The sequence below is a fragment of the Micrasema longulum genome, unplaced genomic scaffold (assembly GCF_059751315.1).
Source record: "Micrasema longulum isolate JH-2025_06_02 unplaced genomic scaffold, ASM5975131v1 h1tg000717l, whole genome shotgun sequence".
NCBI classification, from domain to species: domain Eukaryota; kingdom Metazoa; phylum Arthropoda; class Insecta; order Trichoptera; family Brachycentridae; genus Micrasema; species Micrasema longulum.
This window is the reverse complement of record NW_028277913.1, coordinates 58,408-76,753: the sequence shown is the minus strand read 5'-3', so window position 1 is coordinate 76,753 and position 18,346 is coordinate 58,408. Positions and strand designations below refer to the sequence as shown.

Here is an 18,346-nt window from a genome sequence, read left to right as displayed (position 1 = left end):
TCACAGCGCTGCACTTGGGGTCTAAATTTGGGCTTGTGGGGACACAGCGCGCGCTCAGTTTAGTTGTATCTCTGGAACGAGTTGGTCAATTTTAGTGATCGAGATGTATACGGAGAGCTGAGAAGAAATATATAATTAACATTGGAAAGCGGAAAATATTGAGACATTGTGGAAATGCCGCGTCCGCGGCAGAGAAAGAAGGCTGTGAAATCTGCTCACAAATGCAGTGTAGCTTTATTAACCCACCTTTAAAACAAATATTTTATGTTGACCCCGCCAGGAATCGAACCTGGGACCTTAAGCATGGTAGGCGAATGTGCCAATCCCACGCGATTTACTTTGCACGATTTTTACCTGAGTAGCCATCGATTCAATAAAGGGTTCCGGTTCTATTTCACACTTGAAATTGTATTCTTCACCCGCCTGGACACATATAAAAAAATGAAAACATAAAATCTAAATAGATTTAGAGTAAGAACATTAACATCAAACTCCCATGTACCTATATCTCGATACCATTTTATGCAGATTTGTGATTCGGCGTTGATATCTAGTGGTGAGAATTATGTCTCTAGTAGCGCGAAGAATTCAGACAGAAGATGAAATACTCACAAAAAGATATCGGATTCCTGCAGGTACTTGTGGAAAAGGTCGGGAGGGGGGGCCGTGTTCCTATCTCCCTCCCACTCGGGACACCAGTAGTCTATGAATGCGCTCATCCTTTTCTCCATCCGGTCCAGATCCCCACCTACAACAGTATTATGTACCACTGAACAGGGTGAGAATGTTTACTGTTTTATTATTATTTTTTTTTTATTTAACACTATATGATGTGTGATGTATGCCTGGAGAGCGAATTGGCGATGAACGAAAGTAAGTAAAAGTCTGTTATTTTTTGACAAAGTGACATTACTTTGTTTGCTTCACCAATGTCATCAGGTTTGATATTAATATATAATTGAAAATCATCGGAATCACAATCATGTACAAACAGGAAATGTTTTAGGTTATTGGATTGATAAAATGATAGAATGCATGTTCATTATGATTTTTCAAAGAGTTACATTTATACACGCTGGTTTTGTAAGAAGATTTGGTTAATAATGATGTCACACTTAAAATTTGCCTGTTACATTCTAGAAATTTATCCATGCAATGAAATATTCGCACATTTTAATTAGCTGACATTACCTGGGTTGATGAGGTACCGCCCAGTTTGAGGACGCAGTTGGTATTGCCCTCCGACAATATCCTTCTCATGGGCTTTGTAGAGGGCGTACGTGAGGCTGAAGCATTCCATGCGGCTCACAGGGTGCCCATAAAGTACCGGCAACACCTCCCACGGAAACGTGTCAAGTTTCTAAAAAAACACACAAACTTATTTCAAATAAGAGATCAGTAGCTCACGTGATGTAATGGCTATAATACGCTAGCCTCGTGCACGGAGAATTCCTGGTTCGAATCCCACTGACATCTCAATAAAGAATATGTTTTTTCTCAAGCTAGGGTATTTTGTAAATCACCACTGTAATTGGGCTTCTTAGCCTGTTGTGGTACAAAAAATAAACAAAACTAGATGGAAACTAATAAAAAAGTATTTCAAAGCGTTTCCCAGTAGATGAAATAATTTAGTGGATCTTACCCACATAAAGGCTTCAGCTTTTTTACTCACGTAGATATTTAAACAAAGGCAGAATAGTGAATATTACACAGCGCATTCATTGTGTCAATGGTCTTACAGGCACTGGTGCGTTCTTATGAAAACATGGAAGATAAGCTATATTTTTTTACACTAATGTATTAATTTTGATGATAAAATATGTTTTGAGCAATAAAAAAAATTATGGTACCTACCTCGTCAATAAATAAAACAACTGGCCCCCTTTTGGCGTGTTTCAAATCTTTCATAGAATCGTCATATTTGACAGTTTCCATGACATCGACAAACGTCTTCCGGAACAATTTGAAATCCTCCGTGGCGGCAATGTGAAGTTCCTCACAAACCACGCAGTGAATGCCGATTTTTGTGATTTCTCCGCACATCTCACAGGGGCTATTGCCGTCAGCTATGTTGCCGGGGTGCGAGGAATACCCCATGTATATTTTTCTGATTAATAAGGATATTTCACTTGGACTCGAGTAGTGCACAGTGCTAGCAAGACTGACAAGTAATATATTTTGCATCGGTGATAACTGGATTCTGTAATCAGACAGAAACATTTTATAAAAATACACAGTTCTCTTTATTAGAACAGGTTTCGCTAGTGAGGAGGGCTTATAATTTGATTTTGTGTTAAAAATATTTCATATAGTGTAATAACAATAAAAAAATAAGTTTGCTTGAAATATACAATGAATTTGAGTATATTTAAGGAACCTAGTATCAAAGTCAGACAATAACTTTTTTTTTTTAAACAGGTTTTTTATTTTATTTTAATCTCAGTTCACAAACAGTAAAAGATATCACAATATATATGCAATTCAATATCAGTAATCAATATAGTATATGTTACAGAAAATGGCAGCTTTCAAAAAGAACTGGAAGTGCGGTTAGGAGTAGCAGGCGTCACATTCAACAGTATGAAGGTTGTCTGGGGATCAGATATTTACTCGGTGAAAACCAAATGCCGCCTATATAACGCCTGCATAACACCTATTCTCCTCTACGGATGCGAATTGTGGCACCTCACTAGGGCCCGAAACGGCAAAATTCTGAGTTTTGAGAATAGGTGTCTCAGAATAATCTTGGGTGTGCGGTGGTTTGACTTTGTGAGGAATGAAGTAATAAGAGAACGGACGCAGAAAACTCCGGTGACAACTGTCGTCAAGCGGAGGCGATACGGTTGGCTTGGCCATATACTGCGGATGCCTCCTGAGAACCTTAACCACGCTCGCCTACTTCACAAGGCATCAGGTTATCGACGTCCTATGATGAATATTAATGGAAACAAAACTAAACTTATGATTTTAAGCCAAGGGAGTCATCCAAATGTAAACTCCAACATGAAGGTGTCAATATTGAGAGAGTGAAACAGTTCAGGTACTTGGGCAGTATCATCACTGAGAATCTAGACCCCGACACTGAGATAAAATGCAGAATAGAAGCGGCCCGAACAGCATTTAACAAAATGAAAAATCTTCTTTGCGGTGATAATATAAACCGTAAGCTGAGACAACGAATGGTCAAATGTTACATGTGGTTTGTCTCACTGTACTAGAAGTTAATATTATAAAGCATTTGAAATGTGGATCCACCGTAGAATGCTAAGAATATCTTGGACTGATATGATAACCAACAATGAAGTATTACGTAGAGCCAATACGAATAGAGAACTATTCACCACTGTTAAGCTCCGTACGATTTCATATTTTGGCCATGTATTGAGGGGTGATAAATATGTCATACTTCAGCTTGTCATGAAGGGGAAGATCGAGGGACGTAGAGGGGTCCGAAGAAAATAGCTTTCCTGGCTTTTCGAAATATCCAAGCATGGACGAAGAGAATAATTACAAAACCATAAAAAATCATAGCGCTGATGATATGTTGCATAAAAAAAAACAAAAAATTTTGGTTAAGTTTGATAGTCTATAACAAATATATATATTTTTTAAAAACCACTGAACTTCCTTATTTCATTATTAGTTTACAGAGATTGCATATTTTAAATCATTGTAGAAAGTTTGTATGTCGTTACAAGAAGAAAAAAAATATTGTTACTATCATATTTTTTTGTTTTAAATGCGAAAAGATATTTTTTAGTGAATTAGATTAAATAATACCATACTAACTTGTGTTCCAAGCAGCCACGCTCAATGTGTTGTTTTATTTTGTCATTCAGTTCTTTGGACAACAAGTTCCCAGCGAGCAAACATCGCCACGCGCCCAGCCATTTTTTGTCCATGGTATTAATAATACTCTGGAATAAAACATCTCTTACAGAAGGTATTCAAAACAGTGTCATAATTCTGTGGTCTTAGGGTAGAAATCCTTAAGTCAAGTTAATTTATTATATAAATAAAAGACGAGTGATACTTTAATCCACAAATTTGGAATAATAAAAGACAAGTAATACTTTAATCGAGTTTTCCAACTCAGGAACTTACCTTCTTAATTGTAACGACTGTAAAAATACATGCTACATAGGCCAAACGGGTAGAGCCTTTAAAACACGCATAAAAAAGCACATACAATCATGGTCTAATAATAAAGATAATTCAAATTTTGCCAATCATTTAATAGAAAATAAACATTCCTTTAAATTAAAAAATATTGTAAAAATAATTCATATTGCACCTAAAGATAAACTTGACAAATTAGAAATTCTTGAAATTAATAGATTAAAAAATAAACCTGACGTAGAATTACTTAATGAACAGATAACACACATGCATTCTCCATTACTTTACCCATTGAAATATAATTTTACTAATGACTTTTTACCCTTTGTTTTTCAGAAATCATTATTTACAAAACCACACTCACGAAGGATGGGACACTAAAAATAAAATAAAATACTTAAACTCATTAAAATAGCATTATATCAACTTATTAGTTAACCCGAAGAATTTTTTTTGATAATGATCCTTAAGATAAAAATAACTTTATTTAATTTACTTTCATATAACTTTGAATTATCTATCCTTACCTCTGTTTTGTATAAATACATTGAACTCCTTAATAAAGATACCAGTCTCGAAGATGTCCCGGAAGCGATGAAACTGGTCACTGGATATTCCAAATTTGTGGATTAAAGTATCACTTGTCTTTTATTTATATAATAAATTACAATGAACTTCCATCAAGAATTTTCACTTACAAACTTAAACGTTTCAAGTTAATTTATATCGAAAGTATGCCTCCAGTGAGTTATTTGTTTAAAAAAGGTAAATAAAAGTGCAAAATTATATTTTTTTGTCACTGCAGCTATAAGCCGTGGATTCCGCTAACCGCGTCCTTTCCCCCGCTCTCTCAATATTCACTCCAATAAGATAGTGTCAATCTTTGACATGTATTTAAGAGTACTTTGGTTTTTATAAAAATACATTTTCAAATCATATTCTTTTGTTAACGTAAAAACAATGCATTTTACATAATTATGCATTGCATTTTATTTTATTTCAATCTTCTTTGCTTTCAGTTTCCATCGCAGTCATGTCAAGTTTGATGTAAAACTTGATCGCTATCCTTTGCTCTACCGAGCGCTGCATTTAGACTTGTACAAGGTCACAAAACAACTTCCGCGGAAACGCCTGTCCTCACTCTCCGGATGGCCGGAGAAAACTGAGCGACCCAGCGTTTGTTAGTCAACTTCCCCCACTACAATCTTCAACCGGTCCGCACGCGCTCCAATGCACAGTCACATCATGTATGTAGTCTTCAGGGGTCAGATTGATTCTGAAATTGCATTCGGCTCTCTTGTCCCTCTTACATTTGAACAACACCGGTACTAAGGACGGCGCAGTGAGTCTCCCGAGCGGCGGGTGGTGACATTCTATATATACATAGTCTTTAAATGTAAATAATGTTGAGAAACTTACTTTGATCCTCAAATCGCACTCGGCTCTCTTGTCCCAGTATTTTTTTATGCAATTATCTGTCAATCTTACATTGTTTTCTATGACAAAAAGATTTTCTTCCAGCGTGGAATGAAGTTCTTCGAAAAGAGGGCGTTCTCCATCTGCAAACTAGATTAGTAAAAGAAGCGATCGAGATATACAAATATCTCGACAATCAAACAGAGATGATGGGATTGATGTGATTTTAAGTTGCTTGAATTCCACTTGTCCATGCGCTTTGTAGCTGCAAGGCGATTGGTAATCTTGCTTCAATATGTAAATGTTTTCAACCATAAAATACATAAATTTTGTAAACAGGGTCTAGAATTTCCACAGTCCATACGCTCAGTAACTGCAAGACTTGTTATCATCTAACGCCTATTTTTAAAAATGAGTGTTTTTATATTAATTTAATATCCTTCAAACACTAAACTTCATTGTAAAACTCAAACATAATGTAAATGGGGGCTAGATTATTTACCGTCCATGCACTCTGTAGCTGCAAGACGTGCTGTAATCTATCTCCTATCTGTTATAATTAAAATATATCATAACTGGAAAGGAGGAACTAGAATCCTAATCATCCATGCGCTCTGTAGCTGCAAGACACGCTGGGATTTTTATTTATTGTACAGAACCCTTGAGGTGATTAAAAAAAAATGGCGCTATATAAATTATCCAACCATATAAAATGAGATGCAATGTAAACCATCTTGGTACCCAGCTATAAAGAAAGACATAAACGTATAGACTGTGAAATGAAACAGATTTTATTATTATTATTATTATTGTGGATAATTTATATAGCGCTATTTTTGTGAAAATCACCTCAAGGGCGCTGTACAATAAATATCCCAACATGTCTTGCAGCTACATAGCGCATGGATGGTTGAGATTCTAGTCCCTCATTTTCAATTATAATTTAATATTATGATTATTATTACATTACTTTTAAACCAGCAGCTTAAAGCTGATATGCTTAAATCTATTTTAACCAAAGTTAGTTGTTGGCACACTTTAACTTTTCCCAAACAAATCTAGTCTATTTTGAACCCGAGACTACACATTGAGATCAGCTCTTGTGGCAGTTTATTCCAACCATCAACAGCCCTATTGCTCAGGAAATGCTTAGATAGGAGCTAGATTACAGCATGTCTTGCAGCTTCAGAGCGCATGGATGGTATGAAACCTAGCTCCCATTTACATTATTTTTCATATTAACAAGCTACATAATATGACTGATTAAGACTCCTCAGTACATAATTCATTTATTTAGATTGTAGCGAGCAAGTAAAATGTTATAATTTTAATAAAAAGCATACCTAATGTTCAATTTATACTCAAATATATTTAAAATTAATAATAACATTTATTAATGAACCATAATTGAATATGTATGATTTTTATTTAGAAACTTCGCTGGTCTGTCTTTTAACCTTATCTTTGTTATGATTTTTAATCATCGTTGACTGTACGCTTCTGTAAAATAAATAAATAACAATAAAACTTACATTTGACTTTGTCCGGAGTGATTTTGACAGTGAAGGGATCCAGATTGAGGGAGACTAATTCCCCATTTTTGAGAAGTGTGAGATAGTATTCCTTGATGGCCGTTCGGATATACTTTTGGTTCTGCCACTGCTCGCTCGGCTCGTAGCCGGCAGTCAGCTGGATGATCGTCCACTCTGAAAATATTATTATATATATGAAAATAATATTATGTAGGGGAGACTACACTTACGGAAAAATTGAGTCAATGTTAAAAATCTCAAGTCTACAAAAACGTAGAAATATCATCGACTCCATATTTATGTTAAATTTACTAAATAGTTTAATTGATGTACCATCGTTACTGGAACAAGTGACATTCAATGTTCCGATCCGCCGGTTGCAAAATAAATGTTTTAAAAACAAAGTTGTTTCATATTTAATAATAATTTAATAAAATGCTCGAATTTTTAGCATGTTTAAGAAACCATTTTTGATATTATTTCCTGTAGCACCAAACATCCTCACTGAAAAAATAAACCTTACCATCTGGGAGCTCTTTAAGTTTTTCTCTCATTTTTGGTAACTCCAAATCATCATTATCAATATGTTTTACGTATTTTTTATCCAAATAACTACCCTGCTGGGTAGAGACGTCTTCCGTTTTATTTATGACTGAAGAAATCAGTTTCTTGTTTGAACTTTGCAAGTATTCCAATAAACCATCGGATTTTTTACTGGAAAAGGTGAACGAGTATATTTAATTATTATTATAAAATAAAAACTTTGTTACTCATTTTACACATATTAATTGGCAGATTGTATCACCTGGCGATAGGATTGCTCTCCCGGAACTATAATTGTGTTCTTTTGATAGAATTAACTTATTATAACTTAGTATATTTAAGTTATTTATTTATAACCAGTCTGAAGATGAAAGCGCTGATTGGTCAAATAAATAAGTGCGGGTGGTGCACCAATACAATACCCCATGCGGGGAATGATGATGATAATAAGAAAAAAAAGTCACAGAGATTCAACCAGAAAAATATAATTATTTAAACAAAAACATTCAAAGTACCGTATTTTGCGGACGATAAGACACATCGGACTATAAGACGCACCATAATTTTTGGTTGAATTTTCATAGTAAAAAAGTGTGTCTTATGGTCCGAAAAATACAGTAATTAAGACAAGCAATAGCAAACAATTTAAACAAATTTGTACAAATAGGTGTGTAGATTTTCACGGTCAAACGAATCCAACTTAGACGGGATCATCCAAAAAAGATATTAAATTTGTACAAATTTGTTTTTTTTTATTTAAAGACAAGTAATGTCGGCCTGTGGTGTAATGGTCAGCGCATTAGTTTACTGTGCAAGAGGTCTCGGATTCGATTCCCAACATGGTTGATGAGAAATATTTATTTAAAAAAGGTGTTTTTACACTAGAATATTTCATAGTCCCTCGATTGGCACCTGAAGTGTAAGATGGATCATCTTACCTTCACATAACAAAAAAAATATCAAGATACGCTGCGGTTAGTGTACCAATGCAGCGTCCTTTAAACAATTAGGTGCGGAAAAGGAATGATGATGATGATGAAAGACAATATCAAAAATTTTAATACTCACGTTGCTTTATCCAATTTTAAATTTAAGACGAAATCATTTGTTTGAGTCGCAAACAATTCCAATTTTCTTTTAATATCACCTGCAATACAAAAAAAAATTAACATTAATTAATTAATCAATAATTCCACTTTTATACTAATATGTAAAGATAATATTTTTGATATTTTTCTTTTTCTTCTGAAAAAATTTTTTTTTGCTACTTCTGTGTAAAATAGATGTCTGTCTTTATTTTTATATATGTATGTAAAACATGTAAAAGCCTAAAAGGCGTTTAAATAAAATAAATAAATAAAAAACGTGAATTTCTAATAAAAAATGGACTTGGTAAAACAGGGATGAGAGTAGGGTGCTGTCGAAATGCGATTTTGAAGGCGAATTTCTTGTAAAACTATGTAGGATAGATGCACAAATGTAAAGATCTGTACTAGTAGGTAGTATTGTTATTGTTTATTTTGCATAAAAGTGTCTGCCTTAAAACAGGTTGTACCTAGTTAGGCAGACTAGACATGATCCAGAGAAATCTATTGCCTAAGTGTGTATATAGTAGATAAAGAAATTGTTATTTTTGTTAATAAACCATAATTATTATTATTATTGACCAATACTCAAAAGTAGATATATTTTGAATAATGTGTATTACATTTACATTTCTAGTAATATTATAAGTTTTGTATGATTAGTTATTTTATGGTAAGTATAATTTTTATGTGACAACATTTACAATAACAATATTATGTGGAAGCCTCTAATCGGACTTTATGATATGTATTTATGGTATAATTGATTCTTATAAATTTATAAATGTCCGTTGGCTTTCCAATGAAATAAAATAAAATAAAATTATGATGTAAGGCTGAGATAAGTGTTATTGACAAAATCAAGAAAGGAGCTCTGCGTTGGTTTAGACATGTTGAGCGAATGGATAGTAAAAGAACGGCTAAAAAGATTTACGGTGCGAATGTTGATAGATGCAGAAATAGAGGAAGACAGAAGACAGAAATAGGTGAACAAATATTTGAAGATGGACATGTCAAAAGGCTCACATGCATGAGAAGATGTGTGAATGTAGAAGGAGTGAGATCTGTAAGCAAAGACAGAGTAATATGGCGTTCTATCCTTTCTGTCTATCCTTGCGGAGAAACAGCGTGATGGCTTGATGCTTTGTAGTTGTTAACCCAGTATTTATTACATTTATATAGATATAAAGGTTATTAGATGCGATGTGAACCAGGTATACTCGCCACAGAAAGCATAAAAAATGAAATTAATGTAAATATATTTCAAATTAAATGTAAAAAGTATATATGTGAAAAATATTAGGTAGTATATAGTGTAAATAGTGAATATAATTAATGAAAATGTACATATGAAACAGTTAATATTATAAATTAGGATACTAAGTGTATAATAGTGATAAATAATGTTAGAATAAGTATAGATGTAAATATTGTGTTGTAAATATATATTAGACTATGTTAATCATAGAACTAAATAAAAAATAAATAAATAAGATCTCCTTTTTATTCTGCAAGTTCTAGGACCGACTATCACATGCACTCGCCTATCCCTAGGCTCCATAGATATGGTAATCAGTATGAGTACGAGGCTGATATATTTGGTTCTGGACTTGATAGTTATAAAACGAGTCTGATTTCTTTTTTTCTCTCGCGATATAATTCTTAAAATTTTCTTTATATTTATAAATGTTTTTCTTTTTTGCTTTTTCATATTTATGTTTTTATTTTGTTAATATTTTTGGTTGCTTATGTGCATTTACCTACTTCTTACTGTTGTTATAGTTATGCAATTTTATCATTTTTTGTTATGTGTATTTTTTTCATATTTATGTTCAATATTTGTTAAAGGCAATTTATGCCGTTTATGTAAAAATATATAAATATCACCGGGAAGGGGGGGTTAATTTAAATGTACAACGTACCATCGCAAAGCTTGCGTTCAGTTCTGTAAGAAGCCATTGTCCTCACAGATGGAGCCAAGGACTCAACCAAATTAAAAGCGGCTTCATAATGCCGATGCTTCTTCAAAAGACACTTGCCTTGAAGTTTTCTTAAACCTAAAATAAGGAATAAGTGCCAAATTAGTATTTTAAATAGGTGCGAAGATTTTCACGGTCACTGTTATCAATATATTTAGTTTGTTCGGACGATTCGGCTACCATTGCAGGAGCCATCTTATCAGCTATCTTCTAGCCGTCTTCTAGCTCTCACGGTTTACCCTGAAGATGGCTCCTGCAATGGTAGCCGAAACGTCGGAACAAATCCAACACACACGGTATCGCCCTAAAAATAAATATATTAGTATTTAAAAATATATTATTGTTACTAATTAACGCATTGAAACGAAAATTACTTTGATATGTTGGCCCATTGGGATCGCTGTATTTTATGTGGAGGGCGCCTTTCAACTCCTTTATTAGATCTTCAAGATCATTATTAACACTTTTACCAATAACAGACACCATCGTGCATATATCTTAATTAATGATTTGTTTATTTTTACTAGTTTCCGAAGCACAAAACTTCAACATTTCAATGTGTCAACCAGTCCAAAAATTTGAATTTACTTAACTGTCAAATCGAAAATTAACTCCATAGATGTTTTTAAAACCATAGACGAAATGTTAAAAAATAGTGATGCGAATGAAAACAATTTTCACATTTCGATTCTAGAAAAAATCGAAAAAATTACAAGGCGAATAATAAAAAAATCAAAAAAAAAATAATCCAAAAATGTAATTATTTATCGTTTTAAAAATGTTTGCGTCATTATAAAATTTATCTGTTAATAATGTGTCGTGAGTTTCTAAATTTTTGATGACTAATACTGGATTCAACTCTTTTTGAAAGGATATTCAACAGAGATGGAGAATTTTGATGTTTCTCAATTTAAAATATTGTTCTTTCATCCCTGAATTTAAATGAAGCTGTATAACAAAATTAACTACGTTTATTTATTCATACTTGGACACATATTACAAAAAAATAATACATATCCCTAATAACTCTAAGTGGCCAAAAGCCCTGTGTTTAGTTAGGATAAAATACAATGTGTTTTCGATCAAAACTTTGCATGGTCACCTCATGGTCAAATGTTTAGTGAGTTTGCCAAGAGGTCACAAGTTCAATATCCATGTGGTCGATACATTTTTTATTTAAAAAGGGCTGTAGTTAGGTGCCAATAAGGGAGGAATGGTAATGATTATTTTTCCAACCTCATTTTTTCACATCTTTTTTTATTTCTTCTACTTCTTATGCCGCTTCTCTCAGAAGTAAGCGAGCACCACTTGGAACTCCTCTCGATCCTGGGTCATTCTAATGAGCATCGCTATCATTCTAGCATTGCAAACTACTGCCGTAGATTCCTGAGTTGTGATGTTCTTTTGCATCCCCTACCCCGTCTACCCTCTTACTTCCCTTTCACTGAAAATTGCCGAACATATTTTCCCTCACAGAATGAGGCCGAAGCATGCGACTTTTCGTGGTTAACAGTACTCTATCTTTTGTTATATTTGTAAATAACAAAAAGGCAAATATGATAACTCCAGGTATGTTTCGGACATACTCAACAGCAGCGAATGCATTCAGCAAGACAGATTAAAAAATTCATTTATTTCATCGGCATTTAGAAAGCACATATTTAATTTAATACATTACATTTTTAAAGGGTATAAGCCAATAAGTACACGAAAATAAATTTATAAACAATTTTATTTTACATAGTATCATTATATTATATAGGTTTACACATCTCACAGTGATATAAACATTACATAAAATTTCAACAAAGCTTTCCACATTTAGTAAGTCCGAGAGAGATCACAGATTATTACTATACAGCAAGAGTGACACCACAACTCTCTTTTACTTAAATCGACATTAAATTACCTCACGTGACTGACAGCTCTATTCCGGACCAGAGACTAAAGAAAATCATTGCTTTATTTGTAGAAACTTGACTACGTGGCTATACTAAGCGATGTGAAGGTGTCACAACTGACTAAGTCTAACCGAGGACATGTTCTACTGTCATTTCCAGAGCTCAATTTCATACAAATTAACCTTTTTTTAAATACAAAACAAATATCAGAATTTAATTTTGAACAGAGAAAAATCAAGGTTTTGAAATTAACATTTAATGAAATTATCCGAGAGTTTTAATTCTTACAACAAAGTATAGAAGAGAAACAATTTATAATAATCCATAATACTATGTGTACAAAATAACAAACTTATAAAAACAATTTGTCTCCCAGTAAATTGACAAAAAAACAAAATAAAATCCCAAGTCAGTTTAATTAAGGATATTCAATCATTACTTCGATACAATTTCACAGGACTTGGAATAAGCTGTTGTTAATTCGTCATTTCTCATACTTCTTACAACTGTTGTTAATACATGCACAAAACACTGTGTATGTTGCAATAGTGTGATCTGCTCCGGAGAAGTGAAACTCCACAAAACATATTAAAATTAAGTATTTAATAATTAAACATTAGGCTAAATTATTTGGCTAATAAAAAGCTACTAAGTAAATGTATTCTACGGAATATGAGTGTATTTTGGTTTGACACAACTTTACAGGCTTGTTCACATTAACTTGAAATACTGCGGCAAATGTAGTCGCAAAACATCAAACAAAACAAAAAAAAGTGTTCACACCTTAATCACGTCACTAATTAAGTGAAAATTAGTAGCCAGAGACGAAAAATAAATTCCATAGCTCTAAAGAACAGTTCGTTTTCCAGTGGGGAAGGAGGAAAAATTCATGTAAAATTGACAGCCTTTGGTTTTGATCATCTAGGATTTTTAGTCTATGCTTTCCTAAGATTGATTAGTTAAAAAAACTTGTTTTTTTACGAAGATTTCAAAGTTTTTTTTGCAATAAAACCAATACAAATTAAAATTGCAAAAATCGATAGAATTTGACATGAATTGAGTAAACCGAAAGATTAATAGACTCAGTCACACTGGGCCTGCTACATATTTGCAAAGGTCCATTCTTGACGTCTAATGAGAAAGTTCAGTGCTATGGAAAATTGGATACAAAAAATGTCTTCTTAAAATGCGGTAAAAATTAGACAATTTAATTGTACTGTTAAGTGTCTAAAAAATGTATGAAAAAATTAGTCAAAATTTTGGATCGTAACTAATGAAAAATTACAAAAGCAAACACAATGTTGGTAGAGCGCTGCAAGTTGCCAGTGTGGCCCCGGCCACTGACAGTTTGTGAACAAGCACTAAGTGGGGGTGAGTTACAAAAAAAACATTACAAAATGCGTTAATTATTTTTTTTAAATGCGTACACTAAGTATGTCATATTGAGGCAAGTCTTGCCTCGAAAGTCTCCAGACATAAGCAGAATGCACTTCGCGAAAGCATTTATTTATTCCTTTTCTTACAAATATGGAACAAAGCATTATTTAAATGATGCAGAGATACCACAATTCACCAGCCATTATCTTTCAAAATAGTTGTTTCAAGTAAATGCTTTAATATTTAAAAATAGTTTTGAGTCGGGTAAAAGAGTTTAAGTCCAATTTTTTTCCATACATTCTCATTCATTATTATTATTATTATGGATAACTTATATAGCGCCATTTTCGTAATAAAATACCTCAAGGGCGCTTTACGTAGTGATTTTATTGTTAAATTAATTTAATTGAAGCTTTTAAATTTGTAATTTAATGATTTATTCAAATGATTTAGAGAACAAGTGGGTTTTAAGTTTTTTCCGAAACATCACTTCACTTTCACAGCCTCGCACCTCTGCTGGGAGAGCATTCCATGCCATAGGGCCTGCGACCGCAAACGCGCGTTCACTAAATTTAGTGCGCTGTTTGCGTAGAGGTATAATTACTTTTCCTCTCGCCGTAGACGTAGCTGATCTAAGCGTGAGACGCCTGTCAGCTAGTTCATCTGGAATGCATAGTTCCCTTAGATATTCCGGAGCAGAGTTGTGCAGTGACTTATACATAAGCCAACAGAGTTTGTATTCGACCCTCTGTGGAAAACATAGCCAGTGTAGTTCCCGAAGTAGTGTCAAATATACCCCAATTGATGTTTTTTAACCCCGGTTTTACGTTGAAATTTTTTCAAAGCCATCCGATCTGTCAAAAGACGCCGAGCCGCACGCCGCCGCGTTGGCCCAAAATGGTGAATAAAATCAAGGTAAATAAAAAAATGTGTAAATTGTTCTCAAACTAAATTCAAAGTAGGTGCAGTGTAATTGTCCATTTTATTTAAATGTCTAATTTTGACATTTTACTAAATTGTGACATGCGGTTGACCCATGAAGAATAAAGTCTTTACATCTTAATTACGATGCAGAAAGTTAAAAAATTTAGTAACAGAAATATTATTTGAAGTTATAAACATAATTTGGAAAGAAGATAGTTTAAGCAGTTATCATAAATTCAATGCAAAAAACACATTCTGGTATTGATTGAAAAAATACAAAACATTTTTAAAGAAATGTTTGTCAATTTTTCTGAATTTTTTCATTTCCTCACTTAAGCGTTTTCCTCAGTTTAAGGCTTTTTTTTGCTCCCTTGAAAAACGTATAACGGGAGTTTTACTGTATTAATAAATAAATAAAAAAAAATGGATTGCTAATTTAATAATAACTTCTAACGTATCGTGACATAAAAAAATTGGACTATGAAAAGTGGCATTTTTGCTTTCGTACAATGTACAGTCGTCACAAGATAAGAATGTCTACGCTCACATAGCGCTCTTGAGGTGATTTTTACAAAAATGGCGCTATATAAATTATCCAAACATTATTATAGTGACATTATTTTTTGGTATGTGTATTTTTTGTACATACACAAATCTGGATTTCTCCCGAGGGGGAGTAGGTATATATTTTTTTAATCAATATTCCTACAGAGATGAGGTAGAATTTTTTCGATTTTTGGAATTTTGTTTTTAGAATTTTGAAAAAATTCTACCTCATCTCTGTAGGAATATTGATAAAAAAAAAATATTATAGTGTCCGCAGTGTAAAAGAAGTGTTAGCGCACATATTCTTATCTGGTGATGATTTTATAAATATAATAAAGGTTTCAGCTCTTTTACTTCACAAAGGTCAACAGATGGAAGAGTTGAGGAAATGTGGACGTTCAAACATGGGCAGAATGGTGAATGTTACACATTGTGTAAAGTGGCCACTCAAAACAGCCAATGACAGGTCATAAGCGCTGTAAATGCCTAGACTTCCATATTCCCTTCTCAAAAATGTTTTCCTTCTCTGTTTAAATTAATTTAAACTTTTAATCTTTTGCTGAATGTGTTCTATAATTTTTGTTTCTAAATCTTAAAAACGCATGTTTTAAAAAAAAAAATTAAACCAAATATGTTTATATTTTAAGTTTTGTAAACGGCAATTTTGCTGTATTTGCTAATAAAATAAGCCCTGTAAATGCCTACACTTCCATATTCCTTTTTTTAAAATGTTTTCCCTCCCTGTCGCAACAGACTTTTTTATATACCAAAAGTGAGTATCATCCAATTTTTGGTAGTATATGCAATGCTCGTTGAATGCAGTCGCGGATAAATAAACAAACACAGTATAAGCACGTTTTCGTGTCACAACTTTTAAAAATATTTTACTCTTTAGGGCTATGTATTAATTTGCCAATACCCAACATGAAATAAAGTGGATCGGACTAACTAGAAAAGTCGTACTCAACCTTTTTTTATATCTGCTAAGTTATGCGGGCCGAAATATTATACTGATATGACGAAAAAAGAAATCGTATACAGAAAAACGTCATTATCATTCCCTTTCCACACCTCGTGGTGCATAGGGCACTGCAATGGTATGGGGAAAACCCCATTTGATTTAAGATTAGGGCCCTTGACTTAATAAATAAAAAAATATTTTTTAAAACTAAAGCATAATTATATTAATACTTATTGCTTATCAGCACACCAGCTCGAAAATTAACAACAGCGTCTTTCCCTCAGAGTGATAATTCTCTAGAGAAGCCCTTAAGCTCCATCGCATAGAACAAAAGTATTCCAAATTTTCGATTTGGTTTTAGTTTAACAACAAATGTGTAATGGACGGTTTCAGTTTGCGCTTGCAATTTTCAACCCAAGTAGCTATGGCCTGTTGTATTGCTGTGATCTGTAGCTAACTTCGTGGTCAATAATCATATGACTCTATTAGTTTATTACTCTAAGGTCTTTCCATATATGATTTTTTTTAACGTCATATCTGTATACCGCCGGTGTCATTTCCTGCCAGTTCGCAACGAGAAATGATTTTACGAATGATGAACGCAAATAAAAAAAATAATCACGTTCCGGTAAATAAACGTGTTTCGGGCTGCACAAAAAAACTCGACGGGCCGCAAGCCGAACTAGAAGGCAAATCTATCAAATGTCACCTCGGACACTCGTACCTGATACTGCCTAGAGAGGTAATTTTAATAAATAACAAGTGTAGCATGAAAAGTTCTTAGATTTAAACGTCGTGAATGTACGGGTGCTTAATACAAAACTGAATTTTTTAAACAATACTCCTGTCTGACTTATACTTCAATCCTTCCGTTTTTTAATCCATTCTCGTGGTACCAATTTTAAAGCGAGAAAAAAGATTTTCGAACAAGTCAAAATGTCACATTCTGAATTTAAATGTGTGAAGCTTATCGTCGAATAGCTGATAGAAAATTTGTCGATACAATCAGTTGTTTCGAGGTTTTGATAATTTGGATAAGACCTAAAATGTCTTAAAAATTATTAGGTAGATATATCACTAATTCGAAGAAAAAAACATTTGTCCTTATTAAAAAAGAATAGAATGTCAGTGATACTGCTATACCGCGTAACCTGTTTTTTAATGAAAATGTTTTACTGTAATAAATTTTTTATAGGAATTAAGAGCCATTAGTTTTGAATTACTGTTAGTTTTACTCAAAATAATGACACGCTCTTCTGACACTCCACGAACGAACGCTTGTGAACAGTTTGCGAGGAATCGCAGTATCACAGACAATATAATTTCATATTCTGTAGGTCTTACAGAGGTCGCTTCAAATCACCACAAAGAATAATCCAGTTGTTTGATCCAATTTAAATATATAACCAGAACCTCTTTTTTTACGCGGTTTTGAAATAACGCAGAGCAAAGTAAATTAAAAATATTTTTTTACATTAAATTACAAGTGTAATATAATTGGATCGAATAGGACTAAGTCAGGCTGCTTTCGACAACAAAGAGGTGATCTTGCCAGTGACGATTTATGACCAGGAAACTATGTTTCTCACTGTCAGAAGCCTCCAAAAGTGCGTAAGGCGTCAGCTTTCGTGATAGAATTAGAAACGAGGAAATAGAACGCCGGACAAGGGTCAAAACGGCAGATGGCCACCGAGAATCCGGAAGTGGGAGTCTTGGAACAACAAAAGAGGCGCATGAAGACCCCAAAAAAGATGGATAGACGACATTGTCAAGCATGCGGGTCGTAGATGGCAGCAGATAGCCCGGGATAGGAAGTATTGGAAAAGTTTAGAAATGTCTATGTCCTGCAGTGAAATGAATGTGGCTAGCAAAGAAGAAATCAAATATAATTATATTCGTTTTGGAATTCCCTAAATTACTTGTTTACTTATTAGACGTACAATGCTTAGTAGAGTAAATAATC

The 18,346-nt window shown here is 33.4% G+C and overlaps 1 protein-coding gene across 1 annotated transcript; it reads right to left on the bottom strand.

The window, feature by feature from the left end:
• Nucleotides 1-603: 603 nt before the first annotated feature.
• On the bottom strand, nt 604-11,262 carry LOC148279500 (uncharacterized). The gene is made up of 10 exons (XM_088229842.1): nt 11,049-11,262; nt 10,618-10,752; nt 8,679-8,757; nt 7,591-7,781; nt 7,068-7,241; nt 5,539-5,678; nt 3,790-3,917; nt 1,855-2,200; nt 1,192-1,360; nt 604-748 (listed from the first exon to the last, which is right to left on the bottom strand). Exons 1-10 carry the CDS (start codon nt 11,158-11,160, stop codon nt 609-611), a joined length of 1,614 nt encoding a protein of 537 aa, XP_088085968.1. The 5' UTR covers nt 11,161-11,262; the 3' UTR covers nt 604-608.
• Between the last annotated feature and the right edge of the window lie 7,084 nt (nt 11,263-18,346).